The following is a 27,112-nucleotide window of genomic DNA, read 5'->3' on the forward strand; positions in this document are numbered from 1 at the left end:
GGAGTACCGCCCGGTCTTGCAGAAGTTTAGTGTAAGGCGGATAGGTAACTAGGGCCTGTAATTCACTAACTCTGCGAGCTGAAGTAATAGCCAAAAGGAATAACACTTTCCATGTGAGAAATTTTAAGTCACAGGAGTGCAGAGGTTCGAAAGGTGGCTTCATGAGACGACCAAGAACTAAATTAAGGTCCCAAGATGGGGCCGGTGGACGTAAAGGTGGCTTCAGATGGAGCAAGCCTTTAAGAAAGCGTGTTACCAGGGGTTGTACTGAGATAGGGACACCCCCGATACCTTTATGGAAGGCGGCTACCGCACTGACATGCATTCTAATGGAAGAGGTTTTGAGACCGGATTCTGATAGATGCAACAAATAGTCCAAGAAGTTAGAGATTGGACAGGAAAGGGGATCAAGGGACTGAGAAGTGCACCATGATGTGTACCTTTTCCATTTGTATGAGTAAGATTGTCTTGTGGAGGGCTTTCGTGAAGCTATTAGGACACGAGAAATTGAGTCCGAAAGGTTAAATGGCTGAAGGACTAACCTTTCAACATCCATGCCGTCAGGGACAAGGCTTGGAGGTTGGGATGAAGGAGGCATCCGTCGTTTTGAGTGATCAGATGCGGGTCCTTTCCCAGAGGAATGTGCCTGCGGATGGAGAGATCCTGGAGTATGGGAAACCACACTTGGCGTGGCCAGTATGGTGCTATCAGGATCATGGTTCCACCGTCCTGGCGTAGCTTCACGAGAGTCCTCGACAGAAGAGGAAGTGGAGGGAATGCATAGAGTAGACCTGTCGTCCACTTGAGGGAGAATGCATCTCTCGGCCGAGAGTGCTGGCTGCGAATGAGAGAGCAGTAGTTGTCCACTTTGTGGTTCTGAGGGGACGCATAGAGGTCTATGTGGGGATAACCCCACTTGTGAAACAGAGAGGTCGCTACCAGAGAATTGAGTGACCACTCGTGTGGTTGGAAGACTCAGCTGAGCTGGTCTGCCAAGACATTGTCTACTCCCAGCAAGTAGATGGCCTTGAGGTACATGGAGTGGGAGAGGGCTTCCGCCCAAATCTGCGCAGCTTCCTGACACAGAAGGAAGGAGCCTGTGCCTCCCTGCTTGTTTATGTACCACATGGCCACCTGGTTGTCTGTCTGAATTAGTATGGAATGGTTCGATAGGCAACTTTGAAAAGTTCTGAGAGCATAGCGGATTGCTCGCAACTCCAGGAAATTTATCTGGTGTTTGGCTTCCTCTCGTGACCAGTGCCCTTGAGTTTGCAGATCGTTTACATGGGCACCCCAACCGATGTTGGAAGCATCGGTGGTGAGAATTACCTGAGGATCTGGTGGAAGAAAGGGTAAGCCCTGTAAGAGGTTGAACGGATTCATCCACCATACAAGAGACAGACGAAGGGCGTTGGAGATGTGGACTATGGAGGACAGAGGCTGAATAGCCTGAGTCCATTGTAGTCTCAGAGTCCATTGTGTGACTCTCATGGCCAAGCAGGCCATGGGAGTCACATGAACCGAGGAGGCCATGTGTCCCAGTAGAACAAGGAATTGGCGAGCTGTTGCTGTGTGTTGAGACCGCAGCTGGCGAGCTAGGGACACTATGGTCTGGATTGGTTGATGAGGAAGGAAGGCTTTTGCCTGTAAGGTGTCCAAGTCTGCCCCAATGAAGGATAAGGTTTGAGATGGGACTAAGTAGGATTTCTCGTAATTGATTAGAAACCCTAGCGAAAGCAGAGTTTGAATTGTTAGGGTCAGGGAGGACCGAGCTAATTGCTAGGTTGGGGCCCTGATCAACCAATCGTCCAAGTAGGGGTAGACGTGGACACCTTCCTGTCGTAGAAACGCTGCAACCACTACGAGGCACTTGGTGAACACTCGTGGTGCGGATGCGAGGCCGAAAGGTAGCACCCTATATTGGTAGTGACTTTGGCCTACTAGAAAACGGAGGTATTTGCGATGAGATTGTGTTATCGCAATGTGGGTATATGCGTCTTTTAGGTCTAGAGAGCATAACCAGTCCCCTCTTTGTAGTAGAGGGAGCAACGAGCCTAGGGTCACCATCTTGAACTTCTCCTTGTGGAGGTACTTGTTGAGGGCCCTTAGGTCCAGGATGGGACAAAGTCCCCCTGACTTTTTTGGGATCAAGAAGTACCTGGAATAGAACCCTTGTCCTTGTTGAAAGGGAGGAACGGGTTCTATAGCGTTTGACTGTAGGAGAAGAGAAACCTCCTGCTCTAAAAGAACCGAGTGATCTGTGAGACTCCACGCCTGCAGGGGTGGGGAGTCGGAAGGGAGAGTTAGGAAGTTGAGATGGTAACCCTGTGCAATGATTGCTAATACCCACTGATCTGTGGTGATCAGATGCCATCTTTCCAGGAAGTGGCATAGTCGACCTCCCACTGGTATAGCTGGAAGAGGGGTCTGGTATATGCTCTCCAAGTGGAAGTCAAAAACCTGCTGCAGGGCCGGAGGTGGAGCGGCTGCAGGTTTTTGCTTTCGAGTCTGGCGAGGCTGAGTCTTATGATAAGACCGTGCAGGCCTAGGCTTAGATGAAGGGGGATAATATTTCCTGGGCCGAATGAAAGGCTTCTTGGAGTCTTTTCTAAACGGCTGTTTAGAAGGTATATCAGGAGGAATGGAGGAGAGCTGTTTAAGGGTTTCGTGATGATCCTTAAGTTCAGCAACAATTTGCTGAATCTGCTCACCGAAGAGATTATCCCCAAGACAAGGCAAATCAGATAGCCTGTCTTGAACTTCTGGACGCAGATCAGATGACTTGAGCCAAGCCCAGCGTCTAGCCGAGATTGCTGTAGCAGAAAGTCTCGTGGAAGCATCAAATACATCATAAGATGTTCTAATTTCATGTTTCCCAGCTTCAAATCCCTTAGCTAGTAGGGATTGGAGCTGTGGCTGGAACTGTTCTGGCAAGGAATCTGAATAGTCCTGTATCTGTTTGAGAATGACCCTATTGTATTGGGTCATGTACAGCTGATAGGAAGCTATTCTGGAGATCAGCATAGCTACTTGATATACTTTCCTACCTATGCTATCTAGGAATTTGTTTTCCTTGGTAGGAGGTATAGAAGAGTGGGGTTTTAGTCGTTTAGCTTTCTTTTGAGCTGATTCTACGACTACAGAACGATGGTCCAATTGTGGTTTTTGAAAACCAGGAGCTGACTGTACTAGATATGTAGTGTCAGCTTTCTTATTAACTGGAGCAATAGATCCCGGGGATTCCCAATTCTTCTTTAGAAGATCTAGGAAAACCTGATGGATTGGTATGGATGTTATAATTTTAGGGGCATCCAGGAACTGGAGTAATTCCATCATCTGGTGCCTGTCATCTTGTTCAGATTGGAGCTGGAAAGGCACCAACTCTGACATTTCCTTCACAAAATTTATGAAAGAGAGGTCCTCAGGAGGAGAACGCTTTCTACTCTCTGTGGGAGAGGGAGGTGAAGGCAAATTATCAGTATCAGAGGAGGTATCATCACCCCAAGTGTCATAAGGATCAGGTTGGTGACCTGTATGACCACTAGGGGGTTGAACACCTGAAGGTCCTGGTTGAGGCTCCGAGAAATTGGAAGGAGCCACCGGGGGCATCGAGAAAACCCTCGATGGAATCGATGCCGGGATCGGTGCCGGGGTCGGCATCGAAGGAACCGGTGTCGGTCTCAATGGAATCGATGCCGGCATCGGAAACCTCGGTGGAGCAGAGGGGTGTATCGATGCCGAAGGATAGATCGGTGGCGAGGGACGCCCTGGAACCGACGGAACTATACCCGAAGGTGGGATCCGATACGGTGTTTCTCCACCCGAGGAAATATCTGTCGGTGACAGCGGTCTTGCCGGTGTCGGTGATATAGGCATCACCGGTGGAAGGGCTGTCATTAATGCCTCCATCCGGTGTAACAGCGGTGCCAGTGCAGCCGCAATCGGCTCGGTGGCCGGTTCCGCTCTCGGTGCCGGAGTCGGTGCCGGGGGAGGCTGGAACCGTTGCATCGCTTTATCGATGGCCTCCTGGACCAGCCGGTCCAGTTCTGCCCGGAGACCAGGGGTAACTAGACCCGGCTCGACGGGAGAGGGAGGCTGAGGCTGAGCCGGAGGGACCACCGTCACCGGTGGAATCGCGGCTCCCAAACCCCGAGGGGGAGAGGGTTGTCTCGGTGCCTGCGAAACAGAAGTGGACGGTGCCAACTCTGATCGAGGCTTTTTCTGCGGTGGCTCGGTCGGTGCAGAGGTCGATGACGTCGATTCCTCGACAGGCCGAGACTTATGACGTCGATGGCGATGTTTCTCCTTCCGATCTCCTCGATGATCAGGGGATGGGACAGGAGTCGATGGCCGAGAAATCATCGATGGCGGACGGTCACCGGAGGCCTGTCGATGGTACGAAGATTTCGATGGTGCCGGTTCCGATGACGTCGATGCAATCGATGGTGTTGGGGTAGAAACATGGAAGAGGAGCCCCATCTTCTCCATTCTGGCTTTGCGACCTTTTGGTGTCATTAAGGCACATTTGGTGCAAGTCAGGACATCATGCTCACTCCCCAAGCACAAAACACAGACTCCATGAGGGTCTGTGATTGACATCGTCCGGGTACAGTCCGGGCACCGTCGGAAACCCGATGCCATGGCGGAAGGCCAAAATTTAGCCGCGGGACTGTCGACTGCTAACGGGCCCCAAGGGCCAAAGTCGACGAAAGTCGATAAAACAACGGCAAAAACTTCAACGAAGGGAGACCCCTGAGGGGCAAATTTTCTTCAGAATAATAAATTCTATATTCCTGTCAGGAACGTGGTTAAGAGCTCTTTCACCGCGTGGCTACTGCTGCACGGAAAAAAGAAGACTGAAGGGAGACCCCTGCTGGCTGCAGGGTTAGTGCCGTGCTGGGCATGCCCAGTAGGGGCCAGTCAAAGTTCTGAAACATTGACAGAAGTTTTCCGTGGTTGGGCTCCATCCTCGATGTCACCCATTTGTGAGGACAACCATCCTGCTTGTCCTGTGAGAAGATATAATTTCTCCTTCACCCTGTGCTTAATCTCATGGGTCAGCCCTGCAGATGATTTAAGAAAATTGCTTTCTACTTTCTATAATGTTGGGTAATATTCATTTTCTTTAATATGATAATTGTTTTATTTGTATCTTCCCTCTTTGAATAAATGAGACAAGATATTGTTTGAGTTGGGTGTACTACACAATTTGTTCAATAACTTCTTTTTCTGATAAGAGGCAACGTGCTTTTGTGGACTGCAAACTGGGTAAAAGACAGGAAATGGAGAGTAGAAGTCAGTTTTCTCAGTGGAGAAAGGTAAATAGTGGAGTGCCTCAGGGATCTGTACTTGGACCAGCGTTTTTTAATATATTTATCAATGACCTGGAAAAGGGTACGACGAGGGATGTGATCAAATTTGCAGATGTCAAAATTTTTTAGAGTTGTTAAATCAGAAGCAGATCGTGATAAATTTCAGGAGGACCCTGCGAGACTAGAAGACTAGGTATCCAAACGGCAGATGAAATTTAATGTGGACAATGCCAAGTGATGCACATAAGGAAAAGTAAACCGTGTTTTAGTTATACGATGCTAGGTTCCATATTAGGAGCTACCACCCAGAAAAAAGATCTGGGCATCATAGTAGACAATACATTGAAATCATCAGCTCAGTGTGCTGCAGCGGTCAAAAAAGCAAACAGAATGTTAGGAATTATTAGGAAGGGAATGATAAATAAAAAAGAGAATGTAATAATACCTCTGTATCTCTCCCCACAGTACCTTGAGTACTGTGTACAGTTCTGGTCACCATACCTCAAAAAAAAGATACAGATGCACTGGAAAAGGTTCAGAGAACGGTGACCAAAATGATAAAGGGCTCCCCTATGAGAAAAGGCTAAAGAGGTTAGGGATGTTCAGGTTGGAGAAGAGACGGCTGAGGGGGGATATGATAGGGGTTTTTACTCAACGCACAATTAAACTCTGGAATTTGTTGCCAGAGAATGTGGTTCGTGCAGTTAGTATAGCTGTGTTTAAAAAAGGATTGGATAAGTTCTTGGAGGAGAAGTCCATTACCTGCTATTAAGTTCACTTAGAGAATAGCCACTGCCATTAGCAATGGTTACATGGAATAGACTTAGTTTTTGGGTACTTGCCAGGTTCTTATGGCCTGGATTGGCCACCGTTGGAAACAGGATGCTGGGCTTGATGGACCCTTGGTCTGACCCAGTATGGCATTTTCTTGTGTTCTTATGTTCATAAAATCATGAGAGGTCTAGAATGGGTAAATGTGAATTTGTTATGTACTCTTTGAGATAATATAAGGACTAGGCGGTACTCTATGAAGTTAGTAAGTAGCACATGTAATAAAACAAATTGGAGAAATTTCTTTCACACTCAACATACAATTAAGCTCTGGAATTCACTGCCAGAAGATGTAGTTAAGGCAGTTAGCACAGCTGGGTTTAAAAAAGGTTTGGATAAGGCCCTTGAAGAGAAGGCCATAAACTGTTGTTAATCAAATTGATTCAGGGAATGCCACGGTTTATTAGTGGCATTAGTAATATGGGATTTATTTACGGTTTGGGTTTTTGCCAGGTAGTTGTATCCTGGATTGGCCACTGTTGGAAATAGGATATTGAGCTTGATGGACCATCGGTCTGACCCAGTATGGAAGCTTATACTCAATTTTAGACTTGTATGCCACCCAAAGCATCTTAGAACAGAGAGAAATACATAATTTTATAAATACAAGCAGATTAAAAACATAATTCATAAATCAAACAATTCAAAATAATTACATACAATTCGTAACTAATACAAATAAAAAATATCCCCTCCCCCCCAACCTATCTAACTCTCACACCCTATTCTCAAGGGTGGTAGGCCAGCAAAGATAAAATATCAAAACAGAACTGATAACAGAATCTTAAAACCTTACCACACCAAAGAACCAAATGCTCCCTATAACCCACCCAATGATATACCTCCTCTGCCTAAAAAAGCACATTTCTGTGGCACGATCCCATGGCAGTCCTATCCCAGTCCTGTAGTGTGATCCCATCACACTTGTATTGCTTTCCTGTGGTGCAATTCTGTGGCAGTCATATTGCTTTTCTCTGGCATGTGATTATATGGTGCTGATATCACTTTAAAGTGGTGCAGTCCAAGGGCAGTCAGATTGCTTTTTTCCACTGTGATCCTATAGTTGTCATATTGCTTTCCTGTGGCACAATCCTACGGCACTTGTTATCACTTTCCTCTGGAACTCAGAAGATCTATGAACCTCTCTATGTGATTCAACATTTACACACGTGACACACTCTCTCTCTTTCATGTCTCTCCTCTAATAGCTAAACTTTCCCACACTCCACTCAGAGTATGCTGCCAATTCACTACAATGAGTCATGAAATGGAAACCATAGTATACAGTGACAAGGATTTATTTTTGTTTCATTGTGGTACAGCTTCACTGATGTTTATTTCCCTCCTCTATCTATGGTTTCAAGCATTTATTCCTTGTTATACTGTTAGCTGGACTCAGAGTACCACTGCAAGCTAAGGAAAGTTTGGAGGCCAAGCCCTGACCAGTAAAACTTGGCAAAAAATACAAACAAAAGCAAGAGAGCCATAATTGCTAGACTGTGCAAAAGACCATAAGTCAAAACATGCTTGAAAGTAAACTGTTGATTTTAGTATACAGTAGTTCTCCTTCCCTGAAGATAAATAATATGTTTTCAGGAAAAATTGATGCTCACTGCTGTATCCTAATAAGAAACAAATGTCTGCATAGGTCCATCGACAAACGGAAACCCGCTGCAGGAAATAGGGTCGGTAATTTTAAAATGGGCGTGCGGGTGCCCATATACGTAGGCCAGATGCGCTGAAATTTTATAGCATGCGTATAAGTATACACACTTGTAATAAAATAGGTCAGGCGTATATGGGCTCCTAATTTTAAGATTGTACATGCACAGCAAGGCAATGTCAACTTTGAGTCATGCAAGTGAGGGAATTTTATAACAAGTGTGCGTCCAGGCCATGACCAGTTTCACCAGTTCGTCCATCAGTTTGCCCAGTCTATAGCTAGGTCCTCAAGACCCTCCTGAAACTTTAGCCTGCACTCTCTCCAGTTAATCCAGACCCCTCAAGCAATCTAAAGATGCCTGGAAATAGTTTTAATCAGACTTACACCTCATCCATAGCAGAAGTAAATTTGTGCTGAAATATACCTATATGCACACCCAGGCACTTAGGTACATGCGCACATATCTCTTGGCTCCACCCCACAATGCCCATGCTCCATTTACATTCTGCCCCATTTTTTCCCCGATTAGTACCTGTGTGCGCATGTGGGCCATTTATAAAATAAGGTGGGCATGCACATGTGCTAGATGTACGCCCATCTCCTGGTTTTGGCCCATGTCTGGCTTTTAAAATTCACCTTTCAGATTCTGAGATTATACCGAAATGGTAGCATACTACAAAAGATTTGGTATAAGAAAAAGCTTTGTACTAGTGGGAAGATTAATGCTTACGAATACAATAGCAGCTGGTGGCAGGTAGTAGAACAGCAAATTATTTTGGATTCTGTTATGCCATGACAACAAATCACATGTACAGTATACCTGTCAAAAGTGATATTTATTTATTCAAAATCTGTATACCGCTTATCAAAATTTCTAAGAGGTTTCCATGTCAACATTTATAAAATCAGTAATAAAACAAATACATAAAGCAGTTAAAATAGCAAACATAAAAAATAACAGTAAATAAAATCAATAAAAACATGTAAACATAAAACCATATCATCCTTCTCTGCCATTTACCCTGCCATTCATCTAACAGACTAAAAGCATGTTTTCCTGCCCTTATTTACATTAATACATTAATGCTTTTAGCTCAAATACATATTTATTTAAGAGGTCAATTTTCACAGTCTTCATGGAGCTTGCACTGCCACTGGACTACAAACTTATTTTTGTACAATACTGGTACAAAAAGTACCTGCTTATGTTGCACCTGCATGCAAAAGGGTGCAAAGTACGCATGGAGATTTGAAAATGAAATATTGTATATACGTTTGCTCCATTAATTTATTTACAGAGTTAAATGTATGCCCACATAAGAGGAAAGGGCAATAATAAACACACATTTACCCATTTAAAAATGTCTGACTATTGCATCCTAGGGATAATTTTATAACAGCATTAAGTTAAATCAATTTTCAAAGCAAACTTATCAAGTTTACTTTAGAAATTGTCCCACCAAAGCTATCCACATACAATTACACCTAAGAGAATTTAGGAAGAATTTTTCAGGAGATTTTACATGCATGCTTTTGAAAATCCAGAAGTATGCCCATATGTCCAAACTCCTCCCCAATTCTAGCCCTTTCCAGGTGCTCAGTCCAGGTAAACTTACGTGCATACAGAACATACACCTGTAAGCGTATACACGTATCAGGCAGGCAACTTTATAACAAGCTATTTCTGCAGGAAAAGCACCATTTTACCTGGGGAAATTCTTTTGAAAATGATCCTCCTATATACACACAAATGCATATATTTTTCTATATAAACCATGAAATTAGTATTTGTAACATTTCAATATTATTTCATTATTCTAAACAAAGTAACCTCCTGTATTTTCTATTTTTCTTTTCTCTTTAATCCCTTAAATGTCCCAGGAGTTCAGTATATGTGCTCATGCTAATATCTTAAAGCTGGTCAGCTGACTGGGTTCCATGATACCGAGAATGCTTAAATCACACAGCAGACCCATTTATTACTGCAGGGCTTCCACTTCCTGGTTCAGGTATGTTACACACCAAAGCAAGGAGATCCAAGCACCAACTGCCAAAATCAGTTGTTATTAGTAATATATGATACTGTTTGTATATATTTTATTTGTATGTAGTAATGCACATGACAAATTAAGGACACTGAAAGTAAAACACAAGTGAACAGGTAAGGGAATCCCAGTGCATAAAAAACTGAGAGGTTCATATTCAGCTGCTGTGCAGCTCGGCTAGTTAACCAGAGAAACTTATTAGGCCAACTTAGTCTATATATTCAGCGGCGTGGCATATCCAGGTATGTTAGGGCCAGATTCATTAAGGCTTTTCTCCTATTTTGTGTCTATTGGAAAAACCCTTAGTGAATCAGGTATTTAGTTAGCTAGATAAGTTTATCTGGCTAATTTTAGGACAGATCTGCGGGTTGACCAGAGTTAGCCAGATAAGTTATTTGGATAACACTGAATATTGAACAACTTATCCAGCTACACCCCCAAAACGCCCTTAACTTATCCAATCAAATTTTAGCAGGATAAAAAGTTTATCCAGCTAGAATTCAGCCACATAAATTTCCAAATCTTCATTTAGCTGGATAAATTTTGAGTTATTCGGCTAAATGCTTCTGAATATGGACCTTTGACAATCTAGGCAATTTATTAATTTTGAAGGAAGAAAAATGATGCATCTCTCAGTTAATTGTGGCCTGAAATTTTGTGCAAATTTTTTTTTCTTCAGATTTTTACACAGAAACAGGTGTTGAAATGAGTAATTTGTATACAAACTTCCTGCAATTATCCTGCGTTATATGCCATGCCATATTCACCTTAGAATAAAACTACTTTTTTTTCACAGGCTTTCAGCTCCTCCAAACAGGGCACGATTGGCCAATAAATATTCAGGGTAAAAAGGCATTTTACCTGAGATCAGCATGATTACGGTTTGAAATATTGTGAGGTCCATATTCAGATGCTATCCGGCTAACTTGGCTGGGGTATTCAGCAGCATGGCTGTGCCATTAAATATACCTAGCTATCTTAATATTTAACCAAATAAATTTATCCAGCTAACTTTAGACCTGCTCAATAGCACTCTAACTTATATTGGCACTTATCCGGCTAAGTTCTCCGGATAAGTAGCTCCTCCTCAGTACGCCCTATCGCCCACTTAGCAGGATAATGCAGCCAAATACTGAAATAATGCCACCTAGCCAGATTAGTCCAAACTTATCCAGCTAAATTGACACTGAATATCGCTCTCAATGTAATTAAAGCAATTCAAGCTGCAATATAAATTAATGCACATAGAAGGCTGACTATTCAAGTCCTCTAACAATCTTTGACTGAGCCACAAACATCTGCAAATATCCCCTCTGACTTGAACGGAGGGCATGACAGCTTTGCATGAAAATTTAGCCAATTGCCGTGGACTGCTGGACGATTTAAACAGGCAAACACCAAAACAATAGCAGCAAAATTCAAGAGAGTGAGAAATGAAAGCATACTCTACCTTGCTCACAGTTCTTCCCACCATATTGCAGGGGACACTCGCATAAATAGGTGTTCCACTGGTTTACACATGTGCCTCCATTCTGACAGGCGGTGGTGTCACAGAAGTTCTTCTTAGATGCACAACCTGTAGCGTAAAACAAGGGATCCATTATATTTAGTCATCCGTATCTTCATGACCCACTGGCTGCATCAAAACACAAATCGGCTGCAACCGGTTTACCTCAGTTCTAAGTATAAACTATAAATACAGTCAGCTAAAAGATGTTTGCATTTTACAGAGCAAGGCAAAGCAGTATAAAGTACCGAAAGCCATCTATCAACATCTCTCTTCTTATATAGTGAAAAGCTTTTAACAGTAAAGTTCTCTAATGAATTGTCTCAAAAAACAATTCTCTTTCTTTTTCAGTGTCTGTGAATGCAGTAACAGCCAAGCTAACGAAAAGATGCCTTCAATTAAATGTAATAACTGCTAAGCAACCCAGATTAGTTTTCATTAAGAAACATTACTTTTTCAAGAATAAGATAAAAAGAAGAAATATGCATCCAATGAATCAAATTCACATCTGGTTTTGAAAAAATATATATTGTTATGACCTAATGAGAAACAGAAAACAATTCTAAATGGTTTCCAAATTTCCTCCCTTCCGTTCTGTTCGCACATCCACCTTCTATCCCCAACCCCTTGCAGTAGAGAAATTCTAAGGCAGGCATAACATGCATTTCCCTCTATGCATTCAATTTTTAATTTGTACTTGGTCTCATAAAATAAAATAACTGCCCCAGATTTGATTAAATGTCTCCAAGTCTATTATTTGATTTTAAAGTACACGTGATGTGCGTGATGCTGCATCTGGTGTAAAAGGCAGAACCTAGAAATCAATATTAACCTGAGAAATACTGCATTCCATTCTGCATGCACCTGCCACTAACTCTACCCTCAGAAGTTCACTGCAAGATGAGTCCATTGCCTCTTTCTATCCCACATGGCGCATACTGTTACTCTACGGCTGGCAGCAGCCCTTGCTCCTTTCTCTGGGCTGGAGAATGCCAACCTTTGCAGTATGCCTGATTGATGGCCCAGTCAGACAAGAGTTACTCAAGTGCTGCAGCTTGTGCCCTGACCTCCTGCTTTTCGTGGAGTAAATTATGTTGTTCAGACCAGTGCTTCTCAACACCGGTAACCCTCTAGCTAGTCAAGAGGGCCACTATGAATACTCATTGTGGATATTCTCTTAGGAGCTCCTCTAGGACCAGCTTGAGAAACACTGCTTTAGACTATTCTTCTATTCTTGACTTATTATTTAGTGTATTTAGCTCACATCTTTTCATTTTAGTTCAAGATGAGTTACATTCAGATACACTAGGTATTTTCCCTGGCTCAGAGGGTCACAAGGAGCAGCAATGGGATTTGAACCCTTGGATACTTGCCCACTGCATGTTACAGTAAACAAATATAATCAAGACAATAATACATCATAAAATCAATAAACAAAACATTAACACAAATTATTCCTATTGTTCATTTGTTTTGTATGATTGTTCTCCTTATACTACTTTGTACTGCTTGGGGCCCACTGGGGTCCCATGATATTGTGCTTCCATCTTTAAATAAAAATTATTTTGGGGGAAAAAAACCCCCCCAAAAATAAAGAAATAAAAACCTGTTGTCCCAACCTAAACCCCCGTGACTTACATTTTTTTTTCTTAGCCCAATTCTTCCAGTCTCTCTAGGTCGCAGCTGAAGAAGCTCCCAAACAGACTACTGCAATCTGCTCCTCGCAGATCTCCCACTGAACTAACTCAAATGCAGTCTGTCAAACTTTATCTCTACCAATTATTTACCTCCAGTGTCATTATGACCATGCAACCTCTTCTCAAATCATTACATTGTCATCCCATCTGCATCCACATTCAGTTCAAGCTTTTTTTACTCACCTACAAATGTCTGTTCTGTGACTCCTCTTTACCTCTCCTATCTCTGCTTACACCATTCTTTGCAAACTCCATTCAGTGGTCAAACTGCAGTTATCTGTGCCCTTCACCCCCATCGTCAACTCCCAAGTCTGCACTTTCCACTTTGCTGCATGTTTGGTATGTCTGGAATAGCCTTCCCAAGTAGGTGCGACATGCTTCGTTTGTGGCCATATTCAAATCCCTCCAAAAACTCACCTTTTTTAAGGCTGCTTTTAAATCTTAAACCCTGGCTCTCCCTTTTCAGAGCCTTGATGATTTTAACCAGGTTTCTGTAATAAATTAATTTCCTGTAACCTTTTGTCTTGTTTGTGTGTCTTGACTAAATCGTAAGCTTCATAGAGCAGGCAGGGTACTTATGTGTATCTGTATAGTGCAGCGTTCGTCTAGAAGCACCACAGAAATAAGTGGTAGCAGTAGTAGTCACCATCATCTTTGACATTTTCCTTGGAGAAAGGATTGCTACATAAAACAGCTTTTGAGGTGAAAGAGCAGGAGGAACTCTCACTTTGTGCAGGTTTGGCTCATACCTGCAATGGTGCCATTATTGGCTATAAAACTAGCCATGTCTATCTGCTTGCTGTCAATAGTCAGGTTCCTCATACAGCCCACAAACTGCCTGTTGTGCACAGGGAAATCTTCAGGTAAGTTTGGAACACCTCCAAGAAGCAGAGGACCTGTCAGGTCCAAAGACCTATAGAGGAAAGGATGTAGATTAGTTCTTGCTTTCTTAATGACTTCAAAATGCATGCTTGATTAAAAGAAATCTGTTGAGTGATAATGAGCCAGCAGTATTAAGAAAAAATGTTGCCAATTTAGTTGGCAGTTAAACATTTATTACATCATCCTTTTTTATGTTAATGTTTATTTCATTCCTGAGATGTTAGTAACATTTAAAGTCTCTTCCATCATTGAATTTAAATTAATCTTATTTTGCCATGTTGATCAGATCAAAAACCCATGCAAGAATCATCTGACACATGTATAGCAGAAAGGCAGAAAACAGCTAAACAGTAAGGGCCGGATTTTAAAAGGGTTACGCACATAAGGTACTCGCGTAACCCTTTTAAAACCGCCCTGCGTGCGCCGAGCCTATTTTGCATAGGCTCGGCGGCGCGCACAAGCCCCAGGACGCGCATAAGTCCCAGGGCTTGCAAAAAGGGACGGTCGGGGGCGTGTGGGTGGTCCGGGGGCGTGGCCGAGTGCCCCAACACAGCGGCCTGTGTCGGGGCCTGCCGCACCGGCGCGCGTAAGTTACTACTGCCTGGAGGCAGTAGTAACTTTTCAGATAAAGGTGGGGGGGGGGTCTAGATAGGGCCGGGGGGGTGGGTTAGGTAGGGGAAGGGAGGGGAAGGTGCAGGGGTGGGGGGTAGAAGGAAAGTTCCCTCCGAGGCCGCTCCGATTTCGGAGCGGCCTCGGAGGGAACAGGCAGCGCGCGCAGGGCTCGGCGCGCGCAAGTTGCACAAATGTGCACCCTCTTGCGCGCCGACCGTCTGGTGCGCGAACAAAAATATGCGCGCGTAGAATTATAAAATCTACCCCTAAGCTTAGGGGAAATTATTTAAAAAAAAAAAAGAAAAACATAAATATAACTAGAAAACAAAAGTTATGTGGACAAATAAAGAGTTTTAGAAATAAGACCCACATCAGATGCAACAGAGGAAAGAAACAGGCAACCTGATATTTGGAAGAATGCAGCTACTATTAAAAAAAAACACCTTTAGCAGCAGAGTTTATACTCATGACTAGTGTCAGCTCTGAATTTGTTTTCAGAGTTTTCTAGTATATGCCATTAATGCTCAGATGCCTATCAACTTAAAGCAGCAAAAATAAAAAAGAAAGAAAAGTTCTGGCCATCAAAGCTCACCCAAATATTAAATTGCTCTTAAATAAAATTAAATCTTATACTGGGCATACTGGTGGAATAACCTTACCCATGCACTTGTTTCATATTTTCGATCTATACCCAACTTTATGGAATAATTGAATCACAAAACTAGAATAACCATGCTTCCCTCCTACCCCATATGATTCCTACAATTCCCTTCCCATATATTGTAAACTGGTATTTTAATCTTCAAAAGAATAGATCTGCTCCAGTAAACCCCAGGTCCTAAAGAGGCATGGTCAACACTATGCTAAAATTATTTTCCTGGAGATCTAAAAGCCAGCATAGAAACAAAAACTATTATTTTCTGAGCAATACAACCGTTTGTTTTAATATGACAGCATGAGAGCACAGCTTTCAAATGAGGAATGAAAATGATCCAAACAGCTCCTCACTTTTTTGATCCAGTTTGGGTCCCTTGGGCAGCACAGGTATAGTTTTTAATGAGGTTTCCAAAGCGCACAGCCACCGTGGTATCACATTCATCCACTGTTACTACAGCGACCTTCTCCCCTGACGGCCCATGAGGGATACCCAGTCGTCCAATGTTGGGCTTCCAAGAAAGAACATGGAAAGAAATGAGGAACATGCACTGTGAGTAATTTACATTTAAAAATTTAAAAAGGATCACAAGATTTGCTCAAACAACACACACATTTGACATCATTATATACACTAACACACACACTTAAAGTAATGCTAGAAATGTAATTATGTACCATGTTAAGTTTAGCCCCCTTTTTTTTATGCATTTAAGAAAGCCATTTTGAAATGTGCTTTTCTGAGTGCACTTTCACATTCATGCATTGGTTTTCCATTCTTCAGTGATGCCCCTGATTCAATTCAAAATGTCTTATTGCTAATAGACCAATACCAAAATAAATGAAGTAAACATGCAGAGATATAAACAAGTCATTGACATATACTCCAATATGTGCCTTGGCTAAATAAAGAGAACTCACATTCCAAGGCAGTATATTTTGGGTCTGTTAGCATATTCAAAGTCTCTACCTGAGTGTACTATTTGTTACCAACTAAATATTTAAAAATGTGCTCAAAGGGATATAAATATTTTAAAATGTAAAAAGTCAATCTTGGCAAAATGGGCCTACTGCACAGTAAAATGCTGCTGCTGACTGAGCATATATTTTGCAAATTGTTTTGGAGACGAGGGAGGAGGAGGAGAGTATTTCATTCATGTAGAAAAAGCTTTTGCTACTGTCTACAGAGAGTGGTTTTATGTTGCCTAAACATCTTTCCAAAAGATGAAAAGAACCACATGGCACGGAGAATATATTAAGTAATGCTAAAGCCTTTGTGATATCTGTACCTTTCATGCTTATAAAACTGCTTTAGCTTGCAATGGGATCTGTATGCATTCAACTTAAAGGTGACCTACAACTACTACTGGGTTCAAAACATTTTAACATCAAAAACGGTCAGCTTCAAGAATATATCCATACAATGACATGTAAAAGTCTTCATACCCTTGTACATTTTTCACATTCTGCTCTCTAAAAGAACACAAATCAAAATGCATTAAAGTAGGAGTTTGTTTTACTACAAAACATGACAATTATTGAAACATTCCAAAAATAATTACTATAAGAGCAAAATACCCCAAAAGACTTGCTTGCATAAGTCTTTATATCCTTTGTCATAAAAAACTCATATTAGCTCTGATACAAAAAATTACCTTAACAAGGCTCATAATATATTTAATAGAGTCCACCTGTGAACAATCACAGCAGCTGAGCTGAACTCTCCAGGATGAAAAATGGATGCAAAGCGCACTGGAAGTTGAAGAAGCCTCAAGACATTTGTTCTTGGCTCTTGTTTCTTCCTGACACCGATAGAGTCTTTACCAGCTTATATAAGAAACCGAGTAGACAAGATCCTCCAGAGGAGGGTATGCCTAGGCATGTCTGGTAGGGAATCTCCTTTTCCCCCAACTAGGGTACACTGAGCCATGACCCCAACGAGAATGATGACAGAAGGGGAAACATCTCGCAGGAATTCAGAATGAATTGAGCCCACTCCTTCCTTTTCCGACCCATGAAAGGGCTTTCCTGGAGGAGGTGATTCTAACACTTCTGGAGGAGGACTCTCGCTCTCTCCCACCACCAGAAGCCCCTGGGGGACTTTAAGTAGCCCCACTATAGGGGAAAATCTCTTCCATCTTGGACAGGAGAAGTTCCAACATTCTTCTCTGGTCTTCAGGACTTTATGTGGTGAAGAAATTCTTCAACTCCAATAGCTCGGATCCCACAAGCTGAGATACCCTTTACAGTGGAGTTGGCGGAAAGACATCTCCTTCAGAAACCCAGATTGGTTAATCTTCAGTATGGGTTGCTGATGCCTGTGGCACTGAGTGGGAACTTGGGACTGCAGTGGCAGTTGTAGAAGCAGCCAGCTCAGATGCATTTGCACCAGTGACATCAATGCCTCTTGCTGGTGAGTGCTAGATTTGGTTGTTAGCACAGGAGAAACTTTCTTCTGTGCCATAGCAATTTATGCACTGAAGTGGTCCTTAGAAAACTGTGCTGAAGAGGTGGATGGCATCCTGATCTGAGCTGGATCAGAGTAGAAAAGATGGTTTGGTGCCATGAATGACAATGGCACCTGTGCCAAGGAAGCAATTTCTCACCTTGAGGTCAAGGCCAGCTCTACTCCTGCAGAGCCCTACACCGACGGTGCTGGCTTCTAAAGCACCAAGGGAGACATTCCAGATCAGATCCCTTGTGCCTTTTCAGTGCCTTAATCCTCTGCATGTACTCAACACCGCTGGGATTGTGGTAGATCCTAGAACCAGTGCCACAGGGGAACTTTTCCAGATTTGCGGGAGAGAGGTGAGAAGAATCCCATCTCGGCTTATTTTGCCAAGAGTCCATTAATGCCTCACTCCAAGAGGATGTGCAGGTCTGCTGCTTGACCTTGCTCTGTGGCTTCGGGCCCTTACCTGGCGTCATCGTCCACCGGGCCTCCATTATCCAGGCACCATACCTATTGTATCCCTGGGGACATCCTACTACAACTGAAGCAGTTAGAGGTAGCATGATCTGGGCCCAGGCAGTGATAAGCAAACAAAATGCATATCTGTGAGGGACATCCAACACCTTCATATGCAGACCTTAAAATTGCTGACCGCAGTCTTGTTGGCCCTGGGCTTTTACATTCTTCTCTTTTTTTTGTAAAACTGAAAAGTTCTGTTGAGTGGCAAAACTAAAAAGGATGCATGAGACAGAATCAGGCCAAGAAACAACCCTAACAAAATCTTAAAGAGAGACTGAGAACATGTCTGTGCAGAAGCTTGGATGAAGAAAGACTGAGGGGCTCACAACACAGTGAGAGCATGTGAGAACTCTTGCACACGCTAAATAAAACCTTTATTATGTTCCAAGAGCTGGGTCTACACTGGCGCAGTCGGATGACATCAACTCATAAGTTATGGCCGATTCTTGCTTGCTTGTTGATGGAGAAACAAGTTCAACATGGATTCTATTTGCAACAATTACTTAAAGGAATATAATTTAAAATTACTTTGGGGGAAAGTCAAATGAGGAGTGGACCATCCATTAAAGTAATTAAAGACTTTTGTGAGAAGGAAGAAAAACCATAGAGAAAGAGATAGTACATTACAATACCCATTGCAGCTTATGTAAAGCAAAATCATGCAAACACAGACACATTCTCAGAATGACAAAAGCCTTGCAACATACATGGAATCATGATAAACCAATGGTGGGTGCTGTTTGTACATGCATGTCATTAAAGATTTGAATTTTTATTTCTTGAAAAGTACTCAGCAGAATTTCACATGAAAAATATAGGACTACAAACTTTCCTCCAGAAAACAGGGAGTGATTTTAGATGTCTGGCCTGCTGGCAAATTTATAACTATACTATTTGCATATTAATTGTTTATATTTACATTTGCTTCAGCTGTTCCAGTTTATATTTTAACAATATTTTATTTTCCTTTTAGTTTTATAAGTTCTAGTTCAACTTAAGTGCTTATGAATTCTGCTCCATCTCTAGTGAGAGGAGGTGATGGACAATGAATCTATGTTCATACATCACTGACTGCACCAGACACCTGCCAGATGTCTCACAGTGCATTTTGCTCCGATACAGGCATTACCCTTAGAACAGGATGTAGTACTGTACAATATACTGACTTCCACATAAGTACATATATATCATGCCTCCAGGACAACTTCTGTTTACTGGAGAAGGAAATGATTTAACTACTTAAAAATGTCACTTTTGACCTTGTTGGACCAGCATCTGACTCCTGAGAAGCATGAGCTTTACATAATAAAAACAAGATATCAGTCTAGATTCCCATATTTCATTTTCAAGTTTGAATAGTAGGTTCCAGAAAAAAATGAAGCATGTAGGTCCTGAATCACAGATGCAAATTGCTTTCTTAATATTTGATACTTGTGTCCAAACCTGCTTGCAATACTTGTACACACAAACATATCAGAAAGTAAAGCATATGGCACCAACTGAAAAAAAATGAAAGGTTAGGAAAACATAGTGAATTTCCTGCCACTTTCTAATACTAATTTAGTGTATATAATCCCTTTAAAGGGGGTTCCTCAGGTTGAATGGAGACATATAAAAGGCTCTCTGTACCCTCTGGGTATTATGACAAAGCAGCAGATATTTTTGTGGTAAATATGGACAAGCCACAGATTAGTGGATAATAATTTAAGTGCTGATAAACTGATAGTGGTTTCTGCTTTCAGTCTTTTCAATATAGGTACCTGTTACACAAGTTCTCAGTCAGAACATAGCTCTGTGGGTGTTCAAAGCAAACAGCAATGCTGCTCTGCGGAATTTTTATTTATCAAAAGGGAATCCTGTGTTATCCCAAAAAAAGAGGCTCTCTGCGTCATCTGAACTAACAAGAAACTGCAGTGTTAGCAGTAAATTTACTAGATGCAAAACTGTGCAACTGATTAAGTTTACCAGGCATTTATATTTCTGTTTTTTCCAGGTAACCCTGTACTTGCAAACATAGATACAGCTAATTCTTAAGCAATTATTCTCCACAACACACAGGGTATTTACTGGAAATGAATGCCTGTTTGGACTCTGGAGAAGCTTGGGGTCCGAAGAGATGCTGAGGGACTTTATCCCATGCAGAGCATCCACTCTAGGGAAAGATCAATGCTGGTTGATTAGAGCATGAATGGGAGTGGGATAGATACCATTTCATATACGGAGGTACTAGTGAAACAAGTGTGGGAGGTACTAGCGAAACAAGAAGTGGACAAGGCCATGGAGCTGGATAAGATACATCCCAGGATCCTGAAGGAGATCAGAGAGGTACTGGAAGGTTCGCTGAAAGACCTATTCAATAAATCCTTGGAAACAGATCGGTGACACAAGACTGGAAAAGGGCAGTGGTGGTCTCGCAGGAAGGAGCCTGGAAATTAGACTGGTTAGCCTTACCTCAGTGGCGGGAAAACTAATGGAGATGCTTCTGAAGGAAACGATAGTGAACTATCTACAAAGAAGTGGGTTGCATGATCTGAGACAACATGGTCTTACCAGAGGAAGATCATGTCATTCAAATCTGATTGATGTTTTTGATTGGGTGCCCAGAGAATTAGCTCAAGGAAAAGCACTTGATGTCATTTATTTAGATTTCAGCAAGGTTTTTGATAAGGTCCTGCACAGGAGACTCATGAACAAATTGAAAAGCCTGGGAATGAGTTCCAAGGTGGTGGAATGGATCAGAAATTGGTTGACTGACAGACAGCACATAGTTATAAATGGAATCTATTCTGAGGTAGGAAGAGTGATGTGGAGTCGCCTCAGGGATCAGTTCTGTTCTACATCACTGTGTTGTGATGGAAGAGACAGAAAGAAAGTTTTGTCTTTTTGTGGATGATATTAAGATCTGCAACAGAGAAAACACGCTTGAAGGATTAAAGAACATAAGAACATGCCATACTGGGTCAGACCAAGGGTCCATCAAGCCCAGCATCCTGTTTCCAACAGTGGCCAATTCAGGCCATAAGAACCTGGCAAGTACCCAAAAACTAAGTCTATTCCATGTTACCGTTGCTAGTAATAGCAGTGGCTATTTTCTAAGTCAACTTAATTAATAGCAGGTAATGGACTTCTCCTCCAAGAACTTATCCAATCCTTTTTTAAACACAGCTATACTAACTGCACTAACCACATCCTCTGCCAACAAATTCCAGAGTTTAATTGTGCGTTGAGTAAAAATGAACTTTCTCCGATTAGTTTTAAATGTGCCACATGCTAACTTCATGGAGTGCCCCCTAGTCTTTCTATTATCCAAAAGCATAAATAACCGATTCACATCTACCTGTTCTAGACCTCTCATGATTTTAAACACCTCTATCATATCCCCCCTCAGCCGTCTCTTCTCCAAGCTGAAAAGTCCTAACCTCTTTAGTCTTTCCTCATAGGGGAGCTGTTACATTACCCTTATCATTTTGGTAGCCCTTCTCTGTACCTTCACCATCGCAATTATATCTTTTTTGAGATGCGGCGACCAGAAATGTACACAGTATTCAAGGTGTGGTCTCACCATGGAGCGATATAGAGGCATTATGACATTTTCTGTTTTATTTACCATTCCATTTCTAATAATTCCCAACATTCTGTTTGCTTTTTTGACTGCTGCAGCACACTGAACTGACGATTTCAAAGTGTTATCCACTATGACGTCTAGATCTCTTTCTTGGGTTGTAGCACCTAATATGGAACCTAACATTGTGTAACTATAGCATGGGTTATTTTTCCCTATATGCATCACCTTGCACTTATCCACATTAAATTTCATCTGCGTTTTTGATGCCCAATTTTCCAGTCTCACAAGGTCTTCCTTCAATTTATCACAATCTGCTTGTGATTGAACTACTCTGAACAATTTTGTATCATCTGCAAATTTGATTATCTCACTCGTCGTATTTTTTCCAGATCATTTATAAATATAGAATGAAAAGTCATTTAACAAAACTTGAGGAATGGTCAAAGGTTTGGCAGTTGGAGTTCAATGCAAAGAAGTGCAGAGTCATGCATTTGGGGGTTCAGAAATCTGAAGGAGCTGTATGTTATTGGGGGGGGTGGGTGAATGTCTGATGTGCACAAATTGGGAAAGACATTGCGAGATGATAGTGTCTGATGATTTGAAGGTGGCTGCATACCAAGAGGCATAACCAGCAGGAAAAAGGACAAGATAATGACCCTGTACAAGTTGTTGGTGAGCCTTCCTCTGGAGTACTGTGTTTAGTTCTGGAGACTGCCTCTCAAAAATGGATAGAGATAGTATGGGAGATGTCCAGAGAAAGGCGACCAAAATGGTGTGCGGTCTGCACCAAAAGTGTTATGGAGATGAGATTGAAGGATCTGTGAGGGTGACCAGGCAAATCAACTTGGCTGGAGCAGAAAACCACAGTGACTCAAGCTTTTTCAAATGCTTTTTCACTTTATTCACGGGCCTCGCTAGCCTTTCCATCTGCAAAACCTCCAGTCTTAGGTTTTCCTTCTCATGCAGCTCTTGAGACCGGGGAACTCCCACTATAAAGAAGTACATAGCTATGCACTACCTTTAAGCCTCTGTGTTCTCTTTCTTCTTTCACCTGCACTGCAGTGCACCCACTAGATCCAGACCAGGTTTTCAATAGTACTGCCCAGGCTTCTGGCAGCTGTACTCCTTGCTGTAGAGTAATTGTCTTACTTCTGGAGGGACACACCCTGCCCCCACACACAGCACTCACAGTCAATTCCAGCAGCTTTCTCCAGGGTCACACCCTGTTCCAGCTTTTCTCTCTCTTTTTCTCTTTAAAGGAAAAAAATATAAAACAAAACCACCAACAAAACAACCCTGACTCACTGGCACTACGTACACTGTGTAGCAGTTCTAACTTCAGACAGAGGTTTTCTCCTTAATCTGTAAAGAAACCCCCCCCCCCCAAAAAAAAACAAAAACCTAATCCTGCCTCTAGGCCCCACAGACCACTCTCTGGTTTAAACACAGTTTTTAAGGTTTTTGTTTCCCTTCTGTGCTCTTCTATGAGCCAGTAACCTAACTTCAAATGCTCTGCAGCCCTAGAAACCACTGTTTTTCTTCCAGCCCCTTTTCTTAGGCATGAATTCCACAAACCTTTCCCCTTTATTTCTGTGTGCTCCCTGAGCCACACAAGCTTCAGCTCACGGCGCTCCCATGGAGACCTATTTTTTTTTTTTCTGTGCCAAGCTTTAGAAAAAAATCCCCAATCAGACACCATATGTGAGGATGATCGAGTAGATCACTTTGGCTGCAGCAGAAAATTACACTGACTCCAGACTTTTCAAACGCACTTTCACTTTATTCATATTAACAGTCCTTCAACAATAAGAATGACTGCCTACTTTTGCAGTAGACTTCCCACTCCCTTGGGCTTCATCAGAAAAGATTTCCAGAAGCTGCCTCTCCTGGAGACACGGGGGCCTCCTGAACTAAGCTAGGCTTATACTCTTATCCTGCCCCAGCTGGTCCTGTCCTCAGAACTCTCTCTTGCCCCACAGGGTTCCGCCCACAGAGCTCTCTTCCTCTGTGGGATTTAAGGTGGACCAAGCATCTAGCCTGGTCCTGCACAGAGAAAAAGGGGGAAAAAAGGGTCATTCTATCACAGACCTAAATAAGTATACCCTGGAGGAGAGGAGAGACAGAGGTGATATGATACATACTTTTAAACACCTGAAAGGTATTAATTCACAGGAATAAAACCTTTTTCGATGAAAAGAAAACTGTAGAACAAATGTTCATAATATGAAGCTCCAAGGAGGTCAAGTCAAGAACAACATCAGGAAGTATTTCTTCAAGAAAAGGCTGGTGGATGCATGGAATGCCCTCCCTGAGGAGAAAGTGAGGATGGTAATGGTAATGGTAATGGTATTCAAAAGGGCATGGGATAAACACAGAGGATGCCTAGTGGCTAAATGATTGAGATGAAGAAAAAGAAAACCCATGCTGACTGGGCGCATAGCAACAATTACCCTACAAGTAAAATAAAATAAATATTTAAATAAACAAGTTGCTGGGCAGACTGGATGGACTGCCTGGCTCTTTTTCTGATGATATTTACTATATTTACTCATGGGGAAATTCTGCACAATTACATAATGCAGAATTTGCATAGAATTCCCCACCCACTCAGAATTTTCTACTTACTGTACAGAATTTGGTGTGGGAAGAGGCAGCAGTGGTTGAAACACATCTGCCCAGATAGCTGGAAGGTGTCCTTATCTGCCCATGGGGGTGGATAAGAAAGATGGAGTCTCCTTCAGCATGAGGCTGTGGTGTGAGTTGTTTTTGTTTTTAAAATCTGACAGCTGCCACTGCTTCTTGATGGGGCAGATATAGGTACCTCCTCTTCTACTCTCCAACAGCAAACAACTGACCAGGGTTGGAGAAGCCTTTCCGGGCTCGTCTAACCCAAACCCCCCCTCCACCCAACTCACACTTACAGCTAGGACTCTAAAACTGCTGACTGTTTCCTGTTCCCATCAAGGTGCCACTATTTGCTGGTCTGGAGGCTGGCCTACTTGGAGTTTTGTGTTTTTGGGTTTTTTGTTTTTTTTTAATTGTCCTGGATCCTGGGGGAGGGAGAAGAATTGAACCTGGGAGAAGGAAAGAGTTATGTATGTATGTATGTATGTATGTGTGTGTTGGGGGGGGGGGGGGGAGTGAACCTGAGAAAGGGAAAGATGAATAAATTAAACCGGGGAGGGGAGGGGAGAGGAGAGAGCTGGGTGGGAGGCTGAAAGGCTGGTTCTTATGACATATTTTATTCCTAGGAGAATTCTGCTTAAAATTCTGTATCCGAGTAATAACTTTTTCTGTTTTGCATTTTAATTAATTACTCAGACAGTGGTTATATTGTTTTATTTTGACAAATGTCTGCAGAATTTTTTTTTATTTTTATTTTTTTACTTTTTGTGCTGAATTTTTATTTTTTGCAGATAATTCTCACAAGAGAATATGTTACTATGTCCCTCACCAAAAATGTCTGTTGCAGAGATTATTACTATTAAAAGTTAGATTTAATTCAAGCAGATTATTTCTAATTGCCATAGTGCCTAGTATTCTAACCAATTAGATTACAATGAAACAAACTGCACATTCTTTGTAGTTTATAATTAAGCAATCAATAACAATTGAATTCTGTGGTTGTTGTTGGGACATGGCATGCCTAGGAGCATTGTGAGACTGAAGGCCAAGGCCTGAGTGCCTTAAACTTTCTGAGAAGCAACAATATCTCCCCATTGTGTACATGCTGGATTGCCTAGATGCAATTATCCATTTTTACTAGTATCTGGATCAAAACCATGCAGTTTTACAAGGATATCAATGCAGATGAAATTGTTATCAGCCAACCATACTACAGGGGCAACTTTCAACTATTTTATAATAAATGGTAACTTAAAAAAACAAGTTGGTTAGCATTTATTTATAAAATCATTATTGGTACACCTCACACTAGAAACTTTTTAGGTCCATTTCATTCACTCTACAGGATGTGATATCAAGCATGCCAAAATTACATTAATGAATATTGTTTTGAGTATGCTTGCCATGAAGGACAAGATAATCAGACAGATGATGAAATGCTTAGAGAAATCAGGGAAGCTAACCAATTTGGCAGTGGAATAATAATGGAAGATTTCAATTACCCCAATATTGACTGGGTAAATGTAACATCAGGACTTCCTAGAGACATAAAGTTCCTGGATGTAATAAATGATTGCTTCATGGAGCAATTGGTTCAGGAACCAACAAGAGAGGGAGCTATTTTAGATTTAATTCTTAGTGGAACGCAGGATTTATTGAGAGAGGTAACAGTGGTGGGGCCACTTGGCAACAGTGATCATAACATGATCAAATTTAAACTAATAACTGGAAGGGGGACAATAAGTAAATCTGCAGCTCTAACACTAAACTTTCAAAAGGGAAACTTTGATAAAATGAGGAAAATAGTTAGAAAAAAAATGAAAGGTACAGCTGCAAAGGTTAAAAGTGTTCAACAGGCATAGATATTGTTTAAAAATACAATCCTAGAGGCACAGTCCATATCTTTTCCACACATTAAGAAAGGTGGAAGGAAGGCAAAACGATTACCGTCATGGTTAAAAGGTGTGGTGAAAGAGGCTATTTTAGCCAAAAAAACATCCTTCAAAAATTGGAAGAAGGATCCATCTGAAGAAAATAGGATAAAACATAACTATTGTCAAGTTACCTGTAAAACATTGATAAGACAGGTGAAGAGAGAATTTGAAATGAAGTTGGCCATAGAGGCAAAAACTCATAATAAAAACTTTTAAAAATATATCCGAAGCAAGAAACCTGTGAGGGAGTCGGTTGGACCATTAGATGACAGAGGGGGTTAAAGGGGCTCTTAGGGAAGATAAGACCATTGCAGAAAGTCTAAATTAATTCTTTGCTTCCGTGTTTACTAATGAGGATGTTGGGGAGATACCAGTTCCGGAGAAGGTTTTCACAGGTGATGAGTCAGACGAACTGAACGAAATCACTGTGAACCTGGAAGATGTAGTAGGCCAGATTGACAAACTAAAGAGTAGCAAATCACCTGGACCGGATGGTATGCATCCTAGGGTGCTGATGGAACTAAAAAATGAAATTTCTGAACTATTAGTTAAAATTTGTAACCTATCATTAAAATCATCCATTGTACCTGAAGACTGGAGGGTGGCCAATCTAACCCCAATATTTAAAAAAGGCTCCAGGGGCGATCCGGGCAACTATTGACCAGTGAGCCTGACTTCAGTGCCGGGAAAAATAGTGGAAACTATTCTCAAAATCAAAATCGTAGAGCATAGAGAAAGACATGATTTAATGGGACACAGTCAACATGGATTTACCCAAGGGAAGTCTTGCCTACAAATATGCTTCATTTTTTTG

At 41.9% G+C, this 27,112-nt stretch overlaps 1 protein-coding gene across 3 annotated transcripts in view; it reads right to left on the reverse strand.

Moving 5' to 3' along the window:
• The window catches only part of CELSR1 (cadherin EGF LAG seven-pass G-type receptor 1), a 564,861-nt gene that overhangs the window by 167,911 nt on the left and 369,838 nt on the right, over nt 1-27,112 (reverse strand). For all 3 annotated transcript variants that reach the window (XM_029617243.1, XM_029617241.1, XM_029617244.1), the window contains exons 6-8: nt 15,558-15,715; nt 13,805-13,968; nt 11,302-11,427 (exon numbers count right to left, since the gene is read on the reverse strand). In XM_029617243.1, coding sequence (XP_029473103.1) covers nt 11,302-11,427; nt 13,805-13,968; nt 15,558-15,715 — 448 coding nt within the window. The remainder of the gene's footprint in view (nt 1-11,301; nt 11,428-13,804; nt 13,969-15,557; nt 15,716-27,112) is intronic.

The sequence above is a fragment of the Rhinatrema bivittatum genome, chromosome 9 (genome assembly GCF_901001135.1).
Source record: "Rhinatrema bivittatum chromosome 9, aRhiBiv1.1, whole genome shotgun sequence".
Taxonomy (NCBI): Eukaryota; Metazoa; Chordata; class Amphibia; order Gymnophiona; family Rhinatrematidae; genus Rhinatrema; species Rhinatrema bivittatum.